General features: G+C 47.0%; 1 protein-coding gene across 1 annotated transcript in view; it reads right to left on the bottom strand.

The window, feature by feature from the left end:
* Positions 1-22,342, bottom strand: part of MCTP2 (multiple C2 domains, transmembrane 2) — a 225,126-nt gene that overhangs the window by 95,536 nt on the left and 107,248 nt on the right. The window contains exons 11-14 of the mRNA XM_015414496.1: positions 14,635-14,821; positions 12,295-12,388; positions 7,416-7,518; positions 5,629-5,731 (exon numbers count right to left, since the gene is read on the bottom strand). Of these exons, the coding sequence (XP_015269982.1) occupies positions 5,629-5,731; positions 7,416-7,518; positions 12,295-12,388; positions 14,635-14,821 (487 nt within the window). The remainder of the gene's footprint in view (positions 1-5,628; positions 5,732-7,415; positions 7,519-12,294; positions 12,389-14,634; positions 14,822-22,342) is intronic.

Genomic DNA, 22,342 nt, shown 5'->3' with positions numbered 1-22,342 from the left:
TAATTCCAAACAGAAGTGACAATAAAAGCTGTCACTTACGAAAAAAAAGGCTTAGTTGGGGGAATGAAAACATTCAGAGATTTAAAAGGTAACTTGGAGGAGATTGGAGGGCATGAAATTGCAGCCGTATTCAAAGTAGCTACCGTGGAAATGGGAACAAATTTAGTGCAAACTATGGATGGGGAGAAATGGGGGGGGGTAGGAGTTCAAAGAAGAGGTCCTTTGCTTGCTGATGGTCACCCCTCTTCCTCCATACTAAAATGTGTTGTTCGAAGATTCACTGGTTTGTACATAGGGTAGGAGTCACGGATTGCTGGATATTGTACTGCAGTTCACCTCCAAGCAGGGTTGCCAAACCACAGTTGGCAACCCCCAGGAGGAACTGGTAAGCGGGCACTGGTGTGCTGGCATTGCCCCATTGTGCTGATTCTAATCTGAGAGAACCGGGTTTGATTCCCCCACTCCTCCACTTGCAGCTGCTGGATGACTTTGGGCAAGCCATAGTCAGGGCCGGCTTACTCACTAGGCGGACTAGGCGATCGCCTAGAGCGGGCCGGCCCTTAGGGGCACCAAACTGCACCCGGCCCCGTACTCTGGGAGTTTCTTGATTATTTGTGTTTTTCATTCTTACTAAAATGCATTTATTTTTGAAAATTGGTGGGCGCGCCGGTGGGGGGGGGCGCCAGAAGGGATCCCCACCTAGGGTGCAAAATAAGCTGGGGCCGGCCCTGGCCATAGTCCTGTCAGAGCTGTTCTTGAAAAAGAGCAGTTTCTCTCAGAGCTCTCTCAGCCCCACCTACCTCATAGGGTGTCTGTTGTGGGGAGGGGAAGGGAAAGGAGTTTGTAAGCCGCTCTGAGACTCCTTTGGGTAGTGAAGGGTGGGGTATAAATCCAATCTCCTCCTCCATCTTCAGGACGCTTTTATCAGGTATCACGGCCAATGGAAGTTAGTGCGAGCTGAGAGCACTGGACTGGGTCTAGGATGACCCAGGTTCAAATCGCTGTTTCCCATGAAACTCATTGAGTTAGGCCACTCACTCGTTCTCAACCTAACCTCCCTCACAGGGTTGTTGTAAGGATAAAATGGAGAAGGGGCTACCCTGAGCCTGCCGGAGGACTGGGAAGATAAAAATGCGCTAAGTTGTTGTGTCCGCTGGCCCCCACCAGGGGCCAGCGCTTGACTCTGGAAGAACAATGGGGACTAGGCTCCTGGTCTCTCCACGGAGGGACCAATGGGATGTTGGCGGGAGATTCAAACCCACCAATGGGACCTAGGGGTGTGTCCCCAGTTGTGTACATAGTTGGCCCACGGGCCGTTTCCCTTTGTCCTTGTTGTGTAGCAGTGAAGCGTGCAGGATGCTATGCAAACCGCAGCGGCCTAGCCATGCGGTTAACCCCACTACACAATATAAGTAAACAACAGCGATGGTCTGAAATTTTCATTTCAAATCTCTCCTCAACGGCCTTAAGGATGGGAATACATTCCAGCTCTCCTTGCTCTGGCAATCTGTGATAATAATACCAACCAAGGATCACCAAGATTATGCCCGTGAAAAGATATTTAAACACACAAGATGTTAAATATTATCGGCACAGTGACTTTCCAAGCTGAAACAAATGGCAACCCCATGGGATGTCAAATCTCACCTAACCGCATGCCAGATTTCTCTAGGATTAATGGGTCTATCGGCTCGACAGAACAAAATGCATCCTAGGGAAAAATGGATTTGTGGGAGTGATGGCGCTGCTACGCCCAGCCAATGCTAAACCTATTAAGCCGTAACCTCACTGACCGCTCGAGAATTTTAACAAAATGGGAAGAGTCAGAGATTGATACAGTGCAGGATGCCAAAGAGACAAGGCCCTTCTGGAAGAGAGGCCGGCTTCCCTTGTTCTTGTCTCAAAGAAAAATGGCCTCCTGACTTCTCCCCCACGCCTCCCTTTAATTTCATGTCAGAAGGTTCCAGATGCAAGTCAGACTCAAATGCAAGCTCGGAGCCAACTGTGGATGACATGACACAAAACAGCAACGATCCAACCCTGTTGTGATCTCCAGGCAACCGAGATAGTATCCAACAGCAAGGAGGAGGAGGAGGAGGAGGAGGAGGAGGAGGAGAGACTGGATTTACACCCCACCCTTCACCACCCGAAAGAGTCCCAGAGCAGCTTACAATCTCCTTTCCCTTCCCCTCCCCACAACAGACACCCTGTGAGGTAGGTGGGGCTGAGAGAGCTCTTTCGAGAACTGCTCCTGAGAGAACGGCTCTGAAAGAACTTGTGACTGGCCCAAGGTCACACCAGCAGCTACATGTGGAGGAGGAGTGGGGAATCAAACCTGGTAATCCCAGGGGATCTCCACGTAGAGTCTGGCATCCCTACGTCAGTTTATTGAAAAATCCCAGCTGAGGCAGCGTGGGTCTTCAGTACTTACAAAATGCCCATCAAAAATGCAATACAACTTGCATCCTAAAATATGAGGCTGGCTTACCGCATGAGACATTGGTCCCATTTCACACAACATGGGCTAGTCATTACCTGGATAAGTGTGAGGTCTGAACACTACATCCAGTTGCGCATGCACTGAATGTAACATGAGAATTATTCAACGGGTGTGAAAAGAAAAGAGCATGCGGATTGTACGGGCATTTGTTGTCATATGCGAACGGAGTTAAACAAGGACGAATTTTCCAATCTCTGCTACCTGAAATCTGTCAAAGGGGCAGAGCCAAGGACTCAGCCTAGATAGCTGCAAAAACACATGCTCGACCCCTTGCAGACGCAACACCAAAAATAGGGCCCAAATGTTTTATCAAGTGTGTACGAGGAGATCTTTGGATCTCTGCTTGTAAACTTAATTGGGGGCCAGATCCAGCACGGCAGACCCCAAATGTGCCGTTCCTGAGATAAAGATAATTCTGTCTTAAACCTCAGAGAAGCCAGAGAGAATGGAGTCGAGATAAAACGGATCATACACACACTCGTCTCTCTCTCTCACGCACACACACCTTCCCCTCCTCTCCCCGCCTTCTCTGCCTGCCTCGTTACAGGAATCCTGAGGGACTCTTGACAAATGTCTATAAAATCAAGAGAAAAAGAAATCAAGAACCTAACATCTTCTGACTGTCAGCCCACACAGCCGGCTGCCTCTCGCACAGGCCATTTGGCAGGCGCTGGCTCTCCGGGAGACCAGCTGCTCGCGCCGCTCCCATCCAGTAACATCAGGGATACGAGGACTCGGGGAGAAATTAACAGAGTCATCAAAAATTGAATAAAAGATGTTAAGGAGTCGTTCCTCCCTCTGTAAACATCGAACGGTTCGTCGCATGGAGTGGGCTTTGAGTACCATTCAAAAAAATTAAAACAAAATGGTTGTCCAACCACCACAGGATCTAGAAAGAGGGCCACAGTGAATCTAAAAGTTAGGGATGTTGTGGGGAAACCATCAATGGGCAAGAGAGACACCCTCAAAAGGACCAGCAACTTAAAGCATCCCGTGTTGGTGGCTGAAATGGAAGCAGGCAGCTGGGAATGAATAAGGGTGGTGTAGGGGTGCGGTGGCTCAAGTGGTTAAGATGCTGAACTGCAGGCTGGAAGGTCGGTAGTTCGGCAGTTTGAGACCCGAGTGCCGCATGACGGAGTGAGCTCCTGTCTCTGGTTCCAACTCCTGCCAAACTAGCAGTTCGAAAGCAAGAAATTGCGAGTAGATAAATAGGTACCACTTCGGTGGGAAGGTAACAGCATTCCGTGTCTAGTCATGCCGGCCACATGACCACAGAAACATCTTCGGACAGCGCTGGCTCTTCAGTTTGGAAACGGAGATAAGCACCACAACCCTAGAGTCAGATTCTACTGGCTTTCAAGCAAGGGAAACCTTTACCTAGGGGTTCCAACATCAGACAGGGCTCTAAGAAGCCCAGGGTTCAAATCCCCATGCCACCATGGAAGCTTATTGGGTGGCCTTGGGACGGTCACATGCTCTCAGCCTATTCTACCTCACAGGATTGTTGTGAGGATAAAATGGAAGACAGGTGAAAAACGTAAGCTGCTTTGGGACCCCGTTAGGGAGAAAGGCACGGTATCAGTGAAGGAAATAAATGAATTAAAAGGTCAGATCTGGTTGGAAACTACAAAGAAAAAGGAAGATTTCCCCAGCTGGTTTCAATCTGACATGAAGGCTTGCAAGAGTGCTTTTCCATGACCGGGAATCATGGTTCCATCACCCCACCTTCGACTCTGGTGTCCAAACTAGAGAGGAGGAAGAGATAGTCAATCTCTCCCATAGCTGCAAGTAAATGGTGAAGACATACGAAACATCTGCGGATCAATGATATAAACGGAAAAGCAGTCTCACGCCATGTCGACAAAATGTATATTTCACTGCCTAGGGGCAAAACAATTGCAAGTTTATAGCAGACACAGACACGCAAAAATCCCTGCAGGTTGCGCTGACCAGCCAGCCCCTGAAAAACACCAAGACGCCCCTCACCTTGCTTTCAAAATGGTTGCAAGCTTTATTTCCCCCTTTCCCCATAAGCTGCAGGATGGATGTTTGCAAAATCATTTTAAAAGATCCTAAAATAGCTATGCAGCCTTCCTGAATCAGGGGGGAAAGGTATTCTCCAGCTAATTCAGGGGAAAAGAATATACATATCCATCACTCAAAACCGCGACACAGTGAAGAATCTCTCCTCACTTTGTGAATAGGGAAAAAAAAATAGTGGTGGCATTTCTTTAAATATTACGTATGCCTTCACCCTCCAGTTGACAAAAGAAATGACACTGAATAGAAAAAAGTAGCCGTGGCATCTCTTTAAATATTACATCTGTCTTCACCCTCCAGTTGACAAAAAGGACAGTGCATAGGGGGAAAAATAGCCGCAGCATCTCTTTAAATATTACCACTGTCTTCGCCTTCCAGTTGACAAAAGAAATGACAGTGAAAAGAAAAAAATAGCCGTGGCATCTCTTTAAATATTATATCTGTCTTCACCCTCCAGTTGACAAAAGAAATGACAGACTGAGCCAAGACTGGCTAGAAGAGGGGGGGAAAGAGATGAAATTTTAATTGTCACGGTTTGAGAGTGCTAAATAAAACAGTGGCACCTTAAACAACATTTATTTCCATATAAGTTTTCGTGAGCCATGGTGCTCTGCTTCAGATAAGTGACAGTGAGCTGTGGCTCAAAAAAAGGTCATATGAAAATAAATATCGTTGTGCTTTTAAGGGGCTTCAGGAATTTTGTTTAATTTTGCTCCAACAAACACGACCGCCCCTTTGCAGTCAAATCGCTATCGCTCTCCCAGCATCATATGCAAAGGAGTGAATGAGCAAAGCAGAGAAGAAAGCAAAAAGCATAATATGAAAATATCAGTTTCCTAAAGTTAAACCGAAGCAGAGATTAAACAATGATACATGGGGGGGGGGTTATCTTTCCATTCATCATTGTTTGACTGAAAGACACACACCCGCCCTTTCAACATAAGGAGAGCCATAAATATTGTCCGAGACACATCTATCACAGAGACTTGTTTTTCTTTCTTGCCCGAGTTGCTCTGGCCACCGGAGGAAGGCATCTCCCATTGAAACCATCAAGGCAGGAATGATGTACGGAGCAAAGATAAACTTACAGACAGCAGAGGAATGGCAACTTTTCCAAGGAAGTCTGGCGGCTTGTCTCCGTCTTCATCAAACACCGTCACTTCAAGAATGTCATGGATGTCTTTAACAGGGCTGCGGAAAGAGATTTACAGAGCAAGAAAAGGTTAGGAATATGCACCCATCCCGTCTATCACCCCCCCCCCAAAAAAAAACCTAAGTGTCAAGGATAGCTATTTGGTAACTGCTCCGTTACCCCTGAGGAGTAAAACTCACATTCTGTTATATGCCTCCAGACTCCCAAAACCTATGTTCACCATGCTCCCTATGCTGCCTCACATCATACAAGAAAACATCTTGTGAAGCTGACTGTGTTTAGGATATGAAAGTGTGAAGAATGAGATAGGTAGGTGAGCTGGACAAGGAACAAAACATAAAACCTGGGGTAGGTGTATCCAGGTGGGTAGCCACGTTGGTCTGACATAGCGGAACAATGTTTGAGTCCAGTGGCACCTTCAAGACCAACAAAGTTTTATTCAAGGTAGAACAAATGTAGAGTCCAGTGGCACTGTGACTAAACAAACGTATATTCAAAGTATGAGCTTTTGGGCGCACGCACACTTTATTTGAAAAAGCATGCAAGCACACGAAAGCTTATACCTTGAGTAAACCTTTGTTGGTCCTAAAGGTACCACTGGACACTAAATTTGTTCTACTGCTTCAGACCAAGACGGCTGGAACTAATTGTGTGTGTACAAACACTTCCTCAGATACAATGAAATGGAATTTACCAGTCCATACATATAAGGCAGAGGTTGAACAGCAAATTAGCAAGCAACATCATGAAGATGTTTTAACAGATGCAAACAGGAATAACAAGCTAAGTTTATAAGGTCATTTGGATTTAATTCCGGGGGAGAAACAGTGAAGCAAAAAAATATGTCAACAATGGAGATAGATGTGTAAATGTATCCTTTGCAATCACGGAGTGCTAAGAGTAATTAACTGGGGTGTGTGTGTATGCCTCATTTCCATAGGGGGTTGGGAGTACAGATGTAGCACGGGATAAAGACTTTCTCAGCATTGAAGGTTTTGACCCTTACAGCCCTTTCTAGTCTGGATCTCTTCTGTTTGAAGGATCGCTTCTCTCCCAGGAGGGCAACAAACCTTAAGATACACACAAAATGTGTCCCCTTTTCCTTCATTGAAGGAACTAAGATTTCTGACCACCAAGGTAGGTTTACAGCCTGGTATTGTGGTTACAGTGATGGACTGAAATCTGGGAGACCCAGGTTCGAATTCCCACTCTGCCATGGAAGCTTGCTGCGAGACCCTGGGCCAGTCACACACTCTAGGCCTCACCTACCTCACAGGGTGGTTGTGAGGACAAAATGGAGAACAGGAGAATTATGTAAGCGCTGCTGTGGGCTTCCCATGGGGAGGAGGGGGGGTTAAATAAATAAGTAAATAAATTCTACCGCCGCCGCCCGAGATCAGAGCTGCCTTTCTAACATCCAGCTGAAGCTACATTGCTTAGCCGTGGATTTTTCCTAACTTGGTTTTAATGGTGTTTGTTGTGTTAGTGATGTGGGTTTCTAGTTAGCTTTTGTTTGCTTTTTTAATTGTAAACCGTGCTGAGAAACAAAGGAAAGTGGTATAGAAATATAATAAGGAAACAAACCTTTCTAACACCTGCCCAGATCTGCCCCCCAACTTCTTTCAAAGCCCCCTGTTCTCCCTTGGCCTATTTCCCTATGGAGTTTGTGATTCCTAAAAAAAAATCAAGAGCAGCCCGGTTTCCAGCTGCAAATCCACTTACAAAGTGAAAACCTGGTTCCACTCCGGATTGAGGTTCTTATAAATGGTGTAACTCTGCAGTCGCCCATTTCCGAGCTCTAGCACACAGAAGGGGTCGCTTTTTCCTGGAAAGGGAAACCAGTTCTTTTTAGAGTACTTAATCAAGGGAGGAAGAAATCATGCAACATTTCAGGACCCTGCCAGATGACGCTTTCTCGTCTCAGTCCTTTTCCACAGCCTTTTGAGAACCGAGTTCTTGCTTGGTTTGCAAGGGCTACACCCTGGAGAACCTTCCGACCAAGTTGCTCGGCTCACCGAGGGCGTGCGTGAGGGCAAGTGGAAAACAACCTTGCCGCAGGGGATTTAAGTGGATTGCTTCAAAACCTGGGATCCCTTTAGCCTGCAATCCATGCCACTGCTTGCTTCTCTGGACTTCTCCTGAAACAAACAGCTGAATTGAAACTCAAAATATTAACTGTACCCCAAGTCGTCTACATTTGTGAAGAAATGGCTACCATTCATGGGACATCTCTTTGCCTCAGATCTACAGCCACACAAACGCATATATCTGAACATACTACACCAATAACAGACTCCACACCAAAGTACACATAATGTCTGGACAAACTAAGTCGAAGCTTGGTTCTGATAGAACGAGAGAAACACTTGCCCATTGTCATCTTAATACTATTACTGGCATAGGAATTCGAACACTTATTGCTACACTTATTGTATTTCATAGTTTGATGTTATTCATTTGTATTAGCTTCTGGTTGTCACAAAAATCATGTCTATAATCTCACATGATACTTTGTATGCAATGCTTCTGTAATCGGTTTACTATTGAAAACTAATAAAAAGATTTAAATTAAAAATATTAACTGTGAAGGCTGCAAATTCAGACGGTAAATTTGGGATCTCAGAAATTAAGCAGGGCCATCCCTGACAAGTATTTGGATGGGAGACCTCCAAAGAATACCAGGGTTGGGAGGTGAGGGCAGGCTATCGAGCCACTTCTCTGAACGTCCTCCATGCCCCAGTAGGAGTTGCCAGAGGTCACCATGGCTTCCAGGTACGGGCACGCGCGCACACACATGCACAAAATGCCAAAAAACAAAACGAAACAAAAAACAGAAGGTAAATTTGGTAGGATCCTCCTCCACCCCCCAAAGTACTAAGATTCATTGCTAAGTTAACTGTGGTATTTTTTTTAAGCTTTTGAGAACAGCAGCAAAAGGTTGATAAAATTGGCCTTTGGGTTGCTTTCGAAGACATATTGATCTTACTCGTCATTTCTCAGACATCATGGAAACCGACAGGTCTCTTTTAGGCACGGGCACTGTAAGCACATCCACCACATTAGGGCTTCTAATGTCCTGGCCCCACTGGTGGACCTCCTGATGGCACCTGGTATTTCTGGCCACTGTGTGATACAGAGTGTTGGACTAGATGGGCCTTTGGCCTGATCCAACATTGGCTTCTCTTATGTTCTTACGTTCTTATTTACTCCACAGAGGCCTTTGGGAAGCAGGTTTTCTCCTGCTACCCCACAGAATTGTGTTGTTCGATGCACTATCCGGAGAGGCGTGACATCACTTTTGGGTTTTCCTGGAAGTAACATCAAAATGTTGTGGACGGCTGCCACGCGTGTCCCTGACCTCCAAGTCTCCCACTGGTCACCAGGCATGACATGGAGGCCGTAGAAAACACTATACGGTCCAGGGCTATTTTTGGGCAGGAACACACAGGAACGGAGTTCCGGCTGGCTCCCAAGTTGGCCACGCCCAGCAGGAACTCATTAGCATAATAGGCCACACCCAACAGCAGAAATGAATTAGGATTGGCTACATTAGTGGTGTGTGGCCTAACATGCAAAGGAGTTCCTGCTACAAAAAAGGCCCTGTACCGTTTTGACAACAAACAAGGTCAACAGAATAAGAAGCAAAAGGTGGGTGTGGCTGGATGATGACACTTCTGGTAACATGGGGGTGCAGCCTAATGTGCTAATGAGCTGTGCTGTCAGGGGTGTGGCCCAATATGCTAATGAGTTCCTGCTGTTGGGTGTGGCCTACTATGCTAATGAGTTCCTGCTGGGCTTTTTCTACAAAAAGAGCCCTGAACTGTCTATAGCACATTTGCAGGCTTGGGGGACCCACGGAAAGTCCAGTCCCCTGACCACTCTAGAGGTGGTTCCTTCCCTCTACTCATTGTTAGCAAAGGTGTGGATGAGAGAGGAGCATAAAAGGCACGCTAACCCAAGGGAACAGCAGCATCTGACAAGTCCCATCATTTGTTAAAATTAAGGTATAGAAAGTGCTACAAGAATCAGTAGATACCAGCAGGGGTCGTTTCGTAGAAAAAGAGCTAGGGGAACTCATTTTCATAACTCATTAGCATATGCCACACCCCCTGACATCAGGGGCCCGGTGGTGGACCTGCAAGGCCGGCAGGAGTGCGAGGAAGCCCCGCCAAGGCCCTCCCTGGCTCCAGGCAGGCAGGGGTGGGGAGAGGCGGGGAGGAAGCAACTTACCCTCCCTCTTCTCCTGCCTCCTCCTGGCTGAATGAGGGCTGGAAGCGGGGTGGCCGGAAGCAGGGGGCGGGGCTTCATCATGTGCCCTGCCCCCCGTACCTCACCCGGGGGAACTGTGTTCCCCCGCGATCCCCCCGAAATGACCTCTGGATACCAGGATCTACGGCTCTCCGTGTTCAGCCAAATGACATGCTACTTCTAAGTCATGGCAGGGGAGAGGACCTGCAATTGCAGAGCAGCTGCGTGCTCCCCATCAGAACTCAATCAGGGCAAACCACAGGGACCAAGTTCAGATTGGAACAGTGACGCCGGGGGGGGGCCTTCAGCCTTCCCCCCCCTGCCATTTTCCTGATATGAAACAGCCACATGGGGGCATTATTGTTCAATCAGGGGGCTGCGTGTTCACTGAATTCATACACATGCAATCCCACAACGAGGTGACACCCCTCTGGACCGTTGTGGGTTCGGGAAACAGCACAGGGCAGAAGGCTACAGTCCCCCTTCCTTCCATGTCACAGTCCCAATATGAATCAGGCACTTTCGCCACCCTACGATGGAGTTCTGAAAGGTTCAAGTCCCAGTAGCAGTCACAAGTTAGATATAGAAGAAGAGAAGAAGAAGAGAAGAAGAGATTGGATTTATCCCCCGCCCTTCACTTGGAGTCTCAGAGCAGCTTACAAACTCCTTTCCCTTCCCCTCCCCACAACAGACACCCTGTGAGGTGGGTGGGGCTGAGAGAACTCTGACACAAACTGCTCTTTTTCAAGGACAGCTGTGCCAGAGCTTGTGACTGACCCAAGGTCACATCAGCAGGTGCAAGTGGAGGAGTGGGGAATCAAACCCGGTTCTCCCAGATTAGAGTCCGCACACTTAACCACTACACCAAACTGGCTGTAATGATTCCATGTTTCGGTGTGTGTGTTCCTTTAGATGTTTAGTTTGATTGTGGCAGGGGTCATTTCGTAGAAAAAGAGGTGCAGGAGCTCATTAGCATATCTTATTAGCATACCTTATTTGCATATGCCACACAGCCCTGACATCACCGGAAGTGTGTCAGAAGGCAACACCCACCTCTCAGGCTCCACTGGACTGTTTTCGATTGCTAGCTATTGGGGGGCGTGCGCAGATCTCCCCTCACAGAGAAGGGAGAGCTTGTATCTGAAGGCGGGCCAGGGGAGGGGCTCTGCAACTTACCTGGCTGCTTTTTGCTCCTTGTGGCCCGACTGAGGGCTGCTGGGAGCAGTGGGCAGGGCTTGTTGCATGTGCCCGCCCCCTGGACTCCTTACTGCCGGAGCTCCGCTCCTGTGCGCTCCCGCAGGAAATGAGCCCTGGATTGCAGTAATATGAGACGAGTGATAGAGGGTGACAAGTGTGATTTGATTGGCTGCTGACTGAGAGTGAGGGAGGAGCGGTGTCTGTCTGATTCTGTGTGTGTGTCTATGAGGAGATTCTGTGATATAAGAGAGACAAGTGTTGAAGAGTTTTGAAGAGAGTGTGTGACTCTGAGAGTTTTGAGAGAGTCTGTATGTGAAGTCTGAAGAGAAAACATAGTCTGTGGGACTATGGGATTTTGAGTCTAATTCTGTGTGAATAAGATCAACAGTTTAGTCTGTGTGACTAAGATAATTGATTCTATTTAGTATGAATAAAACATAGAGACTAGCCTGTATATCATGTATATGAGATAGAGATTATACTGAATGTATAAGCCTGTCAGAGTGGAGTTTGGAGTTTGAGAGCCTGTTTGTAACACCAAGCTTTGCCAGTTATATTTACAAGTTCCTTTCATCAGCAACTGTTCAAATGATCTAGAAACCTATTTTGTTCTTTATTAAATAAATCGATTTTTGTTTAAACATATCCCAGAAATCAGTACAGTACTTCATCAAGTCCACATAGTCCTCTGAAGTGCCCAGACCCTAGGCCATACTACCAAAAGAGAGAGAGATTTGGAATTTTTAATTCCTGGTGGCAGCAGAAATCTACCAAGTTTAGGTACACAAAGCGTGTTTAAAGGTAAAACTGTCTCCCCAATAAGCAAGCACGTCACAGTATCGTCTTAAATTTGGCTCTTAAATAATCTCCTTAATAGGTGTTGGGATCAATACTCCCTCTAGGCTGTGGAGACTTGTGAGCTAGCTCACACTAACTCAGCTTAGAGGGAACACAGGTTGGGATAAACCTCTCTCTGTTTGAGACCCTGAGAGTTATTACCGGAGTAAGCCAGACAGACCAGGAAGTGTCCTCTGTGCATCTTTTTTTACTGCTTGAAAAAACACATATCTGTTCCCATTCCAAATGGAATCAGCCCCCTGGGACTCCGGCCATAAGACGCCAGAAAAAGAGACACCTTTACAGCATCATTTCATACCTGAAAAATCCGCAGCTAACAGATCAACAGCTTTTAAAACTTTGACTTGCAAGAATCCAATGTCCTTTATGTTTCGGAAAGAGTTCCAGAGACACTGGGGAGGGGAATGTTCAGAAGAGAAAAATATTTTAAATTCCAGATTTTAGGAACAGCTTAATAAGGATGCCACAAGTGATCTTACCATTTTCTCCATTCGCTCATAGTCAAGGCTTTAACTCCTCTGTCCCAGAGTCCCCACAATTAGAAACTCATGACTAATTTATTTCCTGGTGGCAGCAATACCCTAGCTAAGCATTTCCAGTTATTTTAATTCAAATTTCCATAAACACAATGCCTGAAAATTATAAAAGCACACCACTTTATTATTACTATTTTTTTAAAAAACCTGCCAGTTTTAACTCTAGCCTGTGAATTCAGCATCAACTGCTTCATATCTGTACTATCCACATGACTAATTCTACCGGCCTCTAGCTTCTCCTGGTTCCCGCCCCATCAGCCATTGTGCTGAAATCAGTAGATATGCTTGGGAGATGAACGCATTTGGAAAGATGCTCCGTCCGGGGAAACACAGATCCAAACTGTCTCACTCCTGAACCACTGGTACTCTCCTCCCCACCCCACTGGGTGCCCTTCCAGATGTTCAGGACAATTCCCACAATCACATTTTCCTGGATTGGTAAGGCTGCATGCTTGGAAGCTCCTCCCATCAAGGATAACTCCCTGCACAGAGACAGGTAGCATGTCAGGGGGAAAGCTGAACTGAACTATTCTTTTTTTCCAACAGGGGGATTCCTCCCCCACCAGTGTAGGAAACCTAACCTTTGTTTCCTGTATTACCTTGAGAGCCAGTGTGATGTTGTGGCCAGAGTGTCAGACTAGGATCTGAGAGACTCAGGTTCAAATCCTTGGAAGCTTGCTGGGTGACTTTGGTCCACTCACACATTCTCACCCTAGCCCTACCTCACGGGGTTGTTGTGAGAATAAAATGGAGGAGAGGAGAATGATGTGAGCCACTTTGGGTTCTCACTGGGGAAAAGGCAGGGTATAAATGAATAAAATGAAATAAAATGAAGAAGCGGCACAATCCTCTACTGGTTGTATTTAGGTACTGACTTCTTTTGTACTCCACTTTTCTCTCCAGTTGGGACCCGACATTCTTCCCATTTCCAGTGTTATCCTCACAACAACCCCATGAGGTAGTGTCATGATATATGTAGGACTAGGAGACAGGCCTAGTGAGGCCCAGGCCCCAGGAGACCTGTGTGGGAGTGGAGGGTAGACACAGCCTACGATCCCTACAATGACTGGTGATGGCTGTAACCAATCGGTGTCCAGGGATTGTATGAGGAGATTGTGATTTAAACTTTGTGGGCTGTGGAATTGTGTTCTTTCCTCTCACAGAGTTAAACTGAGGGGACACTCTGGTCTGAGTGAAAGATCCCTCACTTGGGACAGTGTTGAATAGTAACCAGTTAAGAGAAATAGGTAGTGTGATGTTGCGGCCAGAGTGTCAGACTAGGATCAACACTAGGACAGTGTTGAATAGTAACCAGTTAAGAGAAATAGGTAGTTTTAGTTGCATTAGATTTGTTTATTTTGCTTGTTATGTATTTTAAAGCACCTTGTCTTGTTTTCCTTGCCCCATTACTGTATTAATAAACCATTTGTTTAATGTTCTCTGCCTGGTCATCACGCCTATATTTCTCAGCTTAAAAGGGGCATATTGGTTGGGCTTGGGAGGGTACAGTGGGGCTTCCCAAGGGACCCTAAGTCCAAAGTGGTGGCAGAGGAAGGTGGCAACCCACAGGGGGTCATGACAGGTAGGTTAGGCTGAGATTGCGTGACTGGTCCAAGATCACCCAGCAAGCTTCCACAGCAGACCAAGGATTCGAACCTGGGTCTCCTCATCTCACCATTACAACACTCCGGCTCTCTTGTATGAACTTGCTCTCACTGCTTGAAAGTCCTAGCGATTACTGAACTGGACGGGATAACAAGCTGATCCTCAGGAAGAGCAGAACAAAAGTTGGAACAAATTTGGGTGGAAAGATGAAGAACGACCCGTCTGTGTCTCTCTGCGTAAGGCAGAAACTCCAGAGGAAATTATTATTTTAAGAACCGTCCAATGCAAACTGCCCATATGGCTGCAGGCTAACTGTACAGACAACTGATTAATCACGCTGGCTGCAATATTCAGTGGGTGATATGTTTTTCTTCCCCCATTAAGAGACATGCAATTAGGAACTGGGCTTTGGAGTCATTTTCTGGCCTCTCTCCCCCTCCCGTTTCCCATAAATAAGGAAAAGAAAGTCAGAAAGAAAACAGGCAACCAGAACTCACATAGCGCTGAGAAATCTGCTTCCTTTCCTTAGGGTCTCCCAGGGGGGAAACGCACAGATCCGAGATAGAAACTCCTGAGCAGGGTGCGACAGAGACCACCACCGACAGAGACCCCGGCTGTTTCTCCAACGGCAATACCAAATGGTTTGCTCTCTTGTCGGGCAATGCGCCAATATCCACTTTACACCTAACGCAGAACAAAGCAACGCATAGGAAGTTAGCGGGTCACAGCCGACCCCGGCATACAAGCAAACCATCAAAACATTAATGCATGTCCTGTGAGGTTCAAAGCGCTGTGCAGTCTGTAAGATCAAGTTGGATAACACACGGAATTCACTGCCACAGGAGGTGGTGGCGGCTACAAGTACGGACGGCTTCAAGAGGGAATTGGATAAGCATATGGAGCCGAGGTCCATCGGTAGCTATTAGCCAGAAGGTATAGATAGGGATTCTGGGGCAAGTGATGCTCCGTATTCTTAGTGCTGGGGTGTCAATAGTGCCCTAACCCCACTGCTGGACCTCCTGAAGGCACCTGGTATTTTTGGCCACTGTATGACAGAGTGTTGGACTGGTTGGGCCATTGGCCTGATCCAGCATTGGCTTCTCTTATGTTCTCTTATGTTCTTATGATAAGGTGCTCGAGCATGCATGCACTACTCCCTCTGTGCACTTACGCCATCTCCAGCGGTATGCAGGTGAACCGCTTCTTTGGAAGAAGTCAATCTCCCGTTATGTGAAATGTTTGGTATGGGCCAAATGGATGGTCCCTCTTCCTCCTTTGCGTAAGGCCTCCAAAAGGGGATCAAAACTTCAAGGGTCTTAGGGATGGAGTCAAGCAAGCAATGCGCTTGCACAAACAGCGGTGATGTTTGGTTTAGGAGCAGAAGGAACTGCTCCAGGCGCCTGAGAACTCTGTATTCCAAGAAGCAGTACAGTCATGTGGACGACTATTAACTTGCACCGATTGGTTCTAGCCTGTTTATATGTGCCTATAAGCTCCATCTTGTCAGACCTTAGAATTAAGCAGGGTCAGCCCTGGTTTGTACTTAGATGGAGAAATACAAAGAGACCTCCCAGTTGCGAAAGATCAAAATTACAAAATCAACCGGGGAAACGTAATTATGCAAAATATAAATTTACACAATGTGAAAACAATTAATAAAAGTGCTACATACATAATTATACTGAAAGGTTACATAGGAGAAATAAGAGAATCAACTAAGCTTCCGGCTTGTGTCTTCGTTTCGATTCTATGCTTCCTCAGAAGTAAATTCTCCCATTCAACAACTTGCATTAACTGAGTGTCGTCTCTTTTATTTTCTTTGCTTGTCAAAGCTTGTCAAGGCTTACATTCCAAATAGGAAACAAGAATCTTCATCTCAGGCTCCAATCCAATCTGCTCTGTGCTACGAAATGTTAGAATGCCTTTTGTAGCGCAGAGCAGATTGGATTGGAGCCTGAGATGAAGATTCTTGTTTCCTATTTGGAATGTAAGCCTTGACAAGCTTTGACAAGCAAAGAAAATAAAAGAGACGACACTCAGTTAATGCAAGTTGTTGAATGGGAGAATTTACTTCTGAGGAAGCACAGAATCGAAACGAAGACACAAACCGGACGCTTCGTTGATTCTCTTTCTTCTTCTATGTAACCTTTTGGTATAATTACGTATGTGGCACTTTTATTAATTGTTTTCACATTGTATAAATTTATGTTTTGCATAATTACGTTTCCCCGGTTGATTCTGTAATTTTGTACTTAGATGGGACATCGCCAAGAAAGACAGGCCATGGCAAACCACTCAAAAGCCCTACACAGTCGCCATAAGTCGGCTGTGACTGGCTGTATATTAGTTTTGGTTTTATGATGTGTTTTGTAATGTTCTGCTTTTAATGGTTGGCTGCCTTGGTGCCCTGATTGGCAGAAAAGCAGGATACGCACACAGAAATGCCGTTAAGACTCATTATGGCACCAGGGCCTATATTCCGCCAGGGTTTCATTTGAGGTGGCGCACATTCAACCATTCTGGCCTCCCCTGTTCACAGCCCCTTCCCAGCGCCATGCTGCTCAGACAACACTACTTGGGCACCGGAGCTTTTATTCGCCTGACATGAGGCATGGGTCCTTTCTGTTATCATTTTACCGCTTTTATTGTTTTATGGATCTTGTGTTGTAAGCTGCTCTGAGCCCACTCGTGGGATAGGGCAGGGTATAAATCATAAAACCAGATAATAATAAATAAAGAAATAAAGAAATAAAACCAGAGGATTTATCCTCTGGTTACAGTAACATCTGAACTGAACAGAACTGCTGTCAGTTCTAGCCCGTGCTGGTGTGCGCTACCAGCCTTGTCCCCAGCTCGCCGTCCACCCAGCGGTTCGAAAGCTTCAGCGAGTAGATAAAATGGGTACCACTCCTTAGAGAGGGTGGGCACACTAAACCCCCCCCGGTGGGGGGAGGTGTTAGCCGGCGAAATGGAATGTCCAGCTTGTAAGCTCAGAAGCCTGGAAAGATCTCCTCGGCATCAAGAAACCTGTGATGGGCCAATCCGGGCAGGCGGTGGCAGTGTGGCACTGCAACTTGAAGCAGTCCTGAAAAAAAGCTGATGTCATCAAGCCAAGCCGAGTGAATGCTGTCTAGAACACGTCTAAGCCTACAGCTGAACAAAATCCCCATCGGCTGCAAACATGTGCGACTTAAAAGATTTATATGTTGTCCTCCTTTACCCCTATGAATCATTGTTAGTCCCCGTGTGAATATGTGTAACTGTAAGTCGCTCAGAGCCAGCAGCTCTGCAGGACTGAGCGATTAATAAATTGAAAGCTATTATTATTATTATCATCACCATCAATAATAATCATAAGGGGTCATTTTGTAGAAAAAGAGGTGCAGGAGCTCATTAGCATAACTCATTAGCATACCTCATTTGCATATCCCACACCCCCTGACATCACTGGAAGTGTGTCAGAAGGCAACACCCACCACTCAGGCTCCACTGGACTCTTTTGGATTGCTAGCTATGGAGGGGGGGATGCACAGATCTGCCCTCACAGAGGAGGGAAAACTTATACCTGAATATACCTTGGCCATAAAGGTGCCACTGGACTCCTTTGGATTGCTATCGGGGGAGGGGCTCTGCAACCTACCTGGCTGCTTCTTGCTCCTCGTGGCCCAACTGAGGGCTGCTGGGAGCAGGGGGCGGGGCTTGTTGCATGTGCCTGCCCCCTGGGCTCTTTACTGCTGGAGCTCCGCTCCTGTGCGCTCCTGCAGGAAATGACCCCTGATAATCAGCAGCAGCAGCACAAAATATTTGATTCCTTAGGTTACCTACTCCAGCTAAGGAAACTCTTGTTGATTTGGGGGCGGCGCCCGTGCAGGGCGGAGATTTAAGAGGGGAAGGAGTTCAGTGGAGATATGATGCTGTATTTTCTACTCTCCAAAACTGTTGTTTCCTTCCAGGGAACTGATTTCTAAGGTTCCCCCCGGAGACTGGCAGCCATGAGTTCCATGAGTTCCTTCTGACTCACTAATATCTGCGCCAGACAGTTTATCAGCTGCTCTGTATTACATTGAACAGGCATTTCCCATTGAGGCCAATCAACAACACAGCCAGTCGCCTACTGAACATTGACCCTTAAAAAAAAAAAAAGGCTTTGAACACTTTAATGCTTATTCAGGCCTCTGATATTTAACCAGAGATCATGCCTGGTTAGTACACTGTGCAACAGTTGATTTTAAGGCATAACTATTTTAAAAACAAAAAACAGGAAAGCGTACTCAAAGAAATTAGAACATTTTCTTGGGTGGGAGGAAGGTCAAAAGAGACAAAGAGGGTTCCCTCTTCACATCCAGTCGAGTCTTAAAAATGTGTTTAAAGAATTCCAGAAGGTGCTGGAATGATACACCTTCAAAAGATGGCAAAATCCAGATGTGCTACAGGCCAGAGGCGTTCCTTGGTATTTTCAGGGCTCCTCTCCACCACCCCCAAGGAACAGCTACAGTCTGAAACGCATAAGGATTTCCTGTTTAGTTTTGTTTTTGTAACAAACCTCCTTGGAACGTCTTGTCCCGATCGTGTTTTCCAAAACACCTTCTGGATTTTTCCCCCTCTCAAACAGAACAAAAAGTTTGGTCTCAAGAGTATTTTCCAAAGTGTTTTTGTTCCAAGGATTTGCAGGAGGGGGAGGGGAATGTAGCTGTGAAAAGGACCTGAGGTACAATCATTTAAATGCCTTTTATTTGGGAATAACTGGAGCGCAACTCGCAAGCAGCTCGGAGGAACTGAGCCCTTAAGGAGAACTCTGAGCAAACGGTGGCAGCTGAAGCCAAAAAAGACCAGAAAGGAAGAATCCCTTTGCTGTGATCTGCAAAGGCAGTCGGGTTTCTGAAAATAGACGGGAGAGACACACAATTTGGATTGGGTAGGCAGGACATAAGGCCTGTCAACAAGCTATTATTGAAACAAAAAAACTTGTTAAGGTGTTGGCGTGATGGGCAGAAAAGGGAAACGTTCCGCAGGGGTCCCCCAGGTGGGTTCTTCTTAGGCAAATGGACCGTGCATTTTCACCTGATTGCCGAGTCTATGACTGGGAGGGGATCCCGAGATTGGCACCCATCTGCTACACCCAGTGAGCTTTCCGTTTCTAAATAGCCTGGTCTGGAAGGGGGGGGGAGGTGTCTGCAGGGGCATAAAACACCTCCCACAAATGTTTAAATGCAGCTCAATTCAGGGAGAAATGGAGTTGCCAACAGAGGGGGGAGAGGAGGAGGAGGACTGAGCAACGCAGTTGCAATTGGTCTGAAGTATTTTTTTCCTAAGAATTCAGGGGGAGGAATGAAGGGCCTCTTCCTCTTTCTTGAGTAATACCTGAAATGAACCAGCAAGTTTCTTCTTAACACACACACACACACACACACTGCACTGGGGTTATGTGTCAATTCCAAGCCCAATTCCCCTAGATCTGGGGGTAAAAAATGTCCCACAAAGGGTACATTTGTGATTGTCATGAAGGGTACCGTTACCAGCCCTGGGTTGGGAAATACCTGGAGATTTTTTTTTGGGGGGGTGGAGCCTGGGGAGGGAGGGGTTTAAATAGAATCCGGGTTATAATTCCATAGATTCCACCCTCTACTCTGGCTGGTGAATAATAGATTGAATGTATGCCCTTGCCCTTCCCTCGGAATCTCGGAGCGGCTCACGAACTCCTTTCCCTTCCCCTCCCCACCCTGTGAGGTAGGTGGAGCTGAGAAAGTTATTTCAAGGACTATTCTTAAGAGAACAGCTCGGAGAGAACTTGTGACTGACCCAGTGTCACACCAGCAGCTGCATGTGGAGGCATGGGGAATCAAACCCGGTTCTCCCGGATTAGAGTCCATGCTCTTAACCACACCAAACTGACTCTTCACGAGGTCTTCAAACTGGGATGGTAACATACATACATGCATACATACACATTCAGAGAGAGAGAGAGTCCACCATTCAAAGCAGTCATTTTCTCCAGGGGAACAGATCTTGGTCACCTAGAGATCGATTGTATTAGCGGAAGATCCCTAGGTGCCACCTGGAAGTTGGCAATCCTAATGATGGGCTATCTCTCTCCAGAACACATAAAACAGTTTCCTTAATAATTTTTTTCTTAATAAATTCATTGGAGTAGAATACTGTTTTTTTCGTATCCCGTGGGATTAAAAAATATATACCCCAGTAACAAAATTGTGTAGATTATCTAGGGTTTATTTTCTTCCTGGGGCCTCTTTTTTTTGTACAGAAAGTAAACTGTTAAGTGGCTGTACTTTGGGGACATGGTTTACTACTGTACAGGTGATAATACTTTCAGAAGGAAAGATTTTAAAGCCACTTTTCTCTGAATTCTACCAAAAGAGTACAACCAGGTACAAAAAACAAACTTTGGCCCCAGTCACATGGAGAATTTGCCGCGCAAAAGGCACGAATGTCGGGCGGATTTTCAGGGTGCGATCACACCGCAACATCTGGGAAGCGTAGTGCACCTGTGGCCAACCCGTGGCGTCCTGCCAAAGATGCAGAGTTAAAAAGTACCAAGGTAAGTGCACTAGTATCCGGAAAACGCGTGGCACAGGCAGGCGTCTGATCACGGGAGCACTAGTATCCCGTGGCATCCGGCGCCCGTCCACATCCCATCGCAAACTGGATGTTTTTCGTAAGCGCATGCGCACAAACACAAAACTGAAAGCAGTGCTGCTCCGTGGAACTGCGCACGCACACAAACGCGAAACGCTTGTGTAATCATGCCGCTTCTTTGCCACGCTTCAGCATCGCTGTGTGATCGCCAGCTAACAGCCAAAGCACGGAGACTTGGGGGACCGTGTGATCGGGCTACCGCGCTTTATTTTGCTCCGGGGCGAACAGCCACGCCTCCCCCCCCCGCTATTTGGCCGGTGTGACTGGGACCATAGAATTGTGTGAACTCAGAAGCCCAGCAAAAACAGAGAAGAAACAAAGAATATTTGACTTCAGGGCAAGCAAAAGACTTTCCCCTCCAATCTAGGGCAATGGATCCCAAAGCGTATTCTGAGTCTCTTCCTCAGAAACTCTTCCATCAGAAGATCAGTAATAGCAGCGGAGGCTCCCCCCCAAAATCAGCTTATCTTCTCTTGGGGTTGTCATAGACCTGGTGGTGGCCAGAGGCCTCCCGGCGATTCTCCCTGTCCTCTGCCCTCATTCAATGTTGTGGCAAGGTGGCAAGGAGAGGAACAGCACCTGAAAGTCACTTCTGGCTTCCGAACGGGAAGTGATGTCATAACACCTGAGGGAGTCCAAAAATATCTACGGTTCTACCATAGAGATTGCGAAATCCCCCGAGTGTCATGATGTCACTTCCCATTTCAAAACAGGAAGTCACTTCCAAGAAGTCTCCGCCTCCCAATACCCTGGGGCTGGCCTTCCAAGAGCCAGCATCCCTATCTTCTCTCCTCCTCAAGGTGCCTCTGAAGCGGCAACTCGAGGTATTTTGTTACCCCCCCCCCAAAGACTCAACCACTTGGGCCAGCTTGTTGCCAGATAGGTCCAAGATCTCAAGATGGACTGCAGTAGAGCAGGCCACCATCAACGGACCCTTGTTGAGGATATGAGGGTTGCCAGCTCTGGGTAGGGAAATACCTGGAGATTTCGGGGGGTGGAGCCTGGGAAAGGCAGGGTTTGGGGGGGGGAGAGGGACCTCAGGAGGGTATAATGTCACAGATTTCACCCTCCAAAGCAACCATTTCCTCCCAGGGAACTGATCTTGGTTGTCTGGAGATCAACTGTAATAGCGGGAGATCTCCAGTCACCAGGGGTCATTTCCTGCAGGAGCGCACAGGAGCGGAACTCCAGCAGTAAAGAGCCTGGGGGTGGGCACACGCAACCAGCCCCAGCCCCTGCTCCCAGCAGCCCTCAGTCAGAGCAAGAAGCAGCCAGGGAAGTTGCAGAGCCTGGCCCCCTGGCTCCCCGGTCCAAAACAGTCCAGTGGCACCTTTAAGACCAAGTTTTATTCAGGTACAAGCTCTCCCTCCTCTGTGAGGACAGATCTACATGTCCCATTCCCCCTCAATAGCTAGCAATCGAAAACAGTCCAGTGGAGCCTGAGCGGTGGGTGTTGCCTTCTGACACACTTCCGGTGATGTCAGGGGGTGTGGCATATGCAAATAAGTTATGCTGATGAGTTATGCTAATGAGCTCCTGCACCTCTTTTTC

The sequence above is a fragment of the Gekko japonicus genome, unplaced genomic scaffold (assembly GCF_001447785.1).
Source record: "Gekko japonicus isolate JY-2015 unplaced genomic scaffold, Gekko_japonicus_V1.1 scaffold324, whole genome shotgun sequence".
In the NCBI taxonomy this organism is placed as follows: domain Eukaryota; kingdom Metazoa; phylum Chordata; class Lepidosauria; order Squamata; family Gekkonidae; genus Gekko; species Gekko japonicus.
This window is presented reverse-complemented; position numbering and strand designations above follow the sequence as displayed.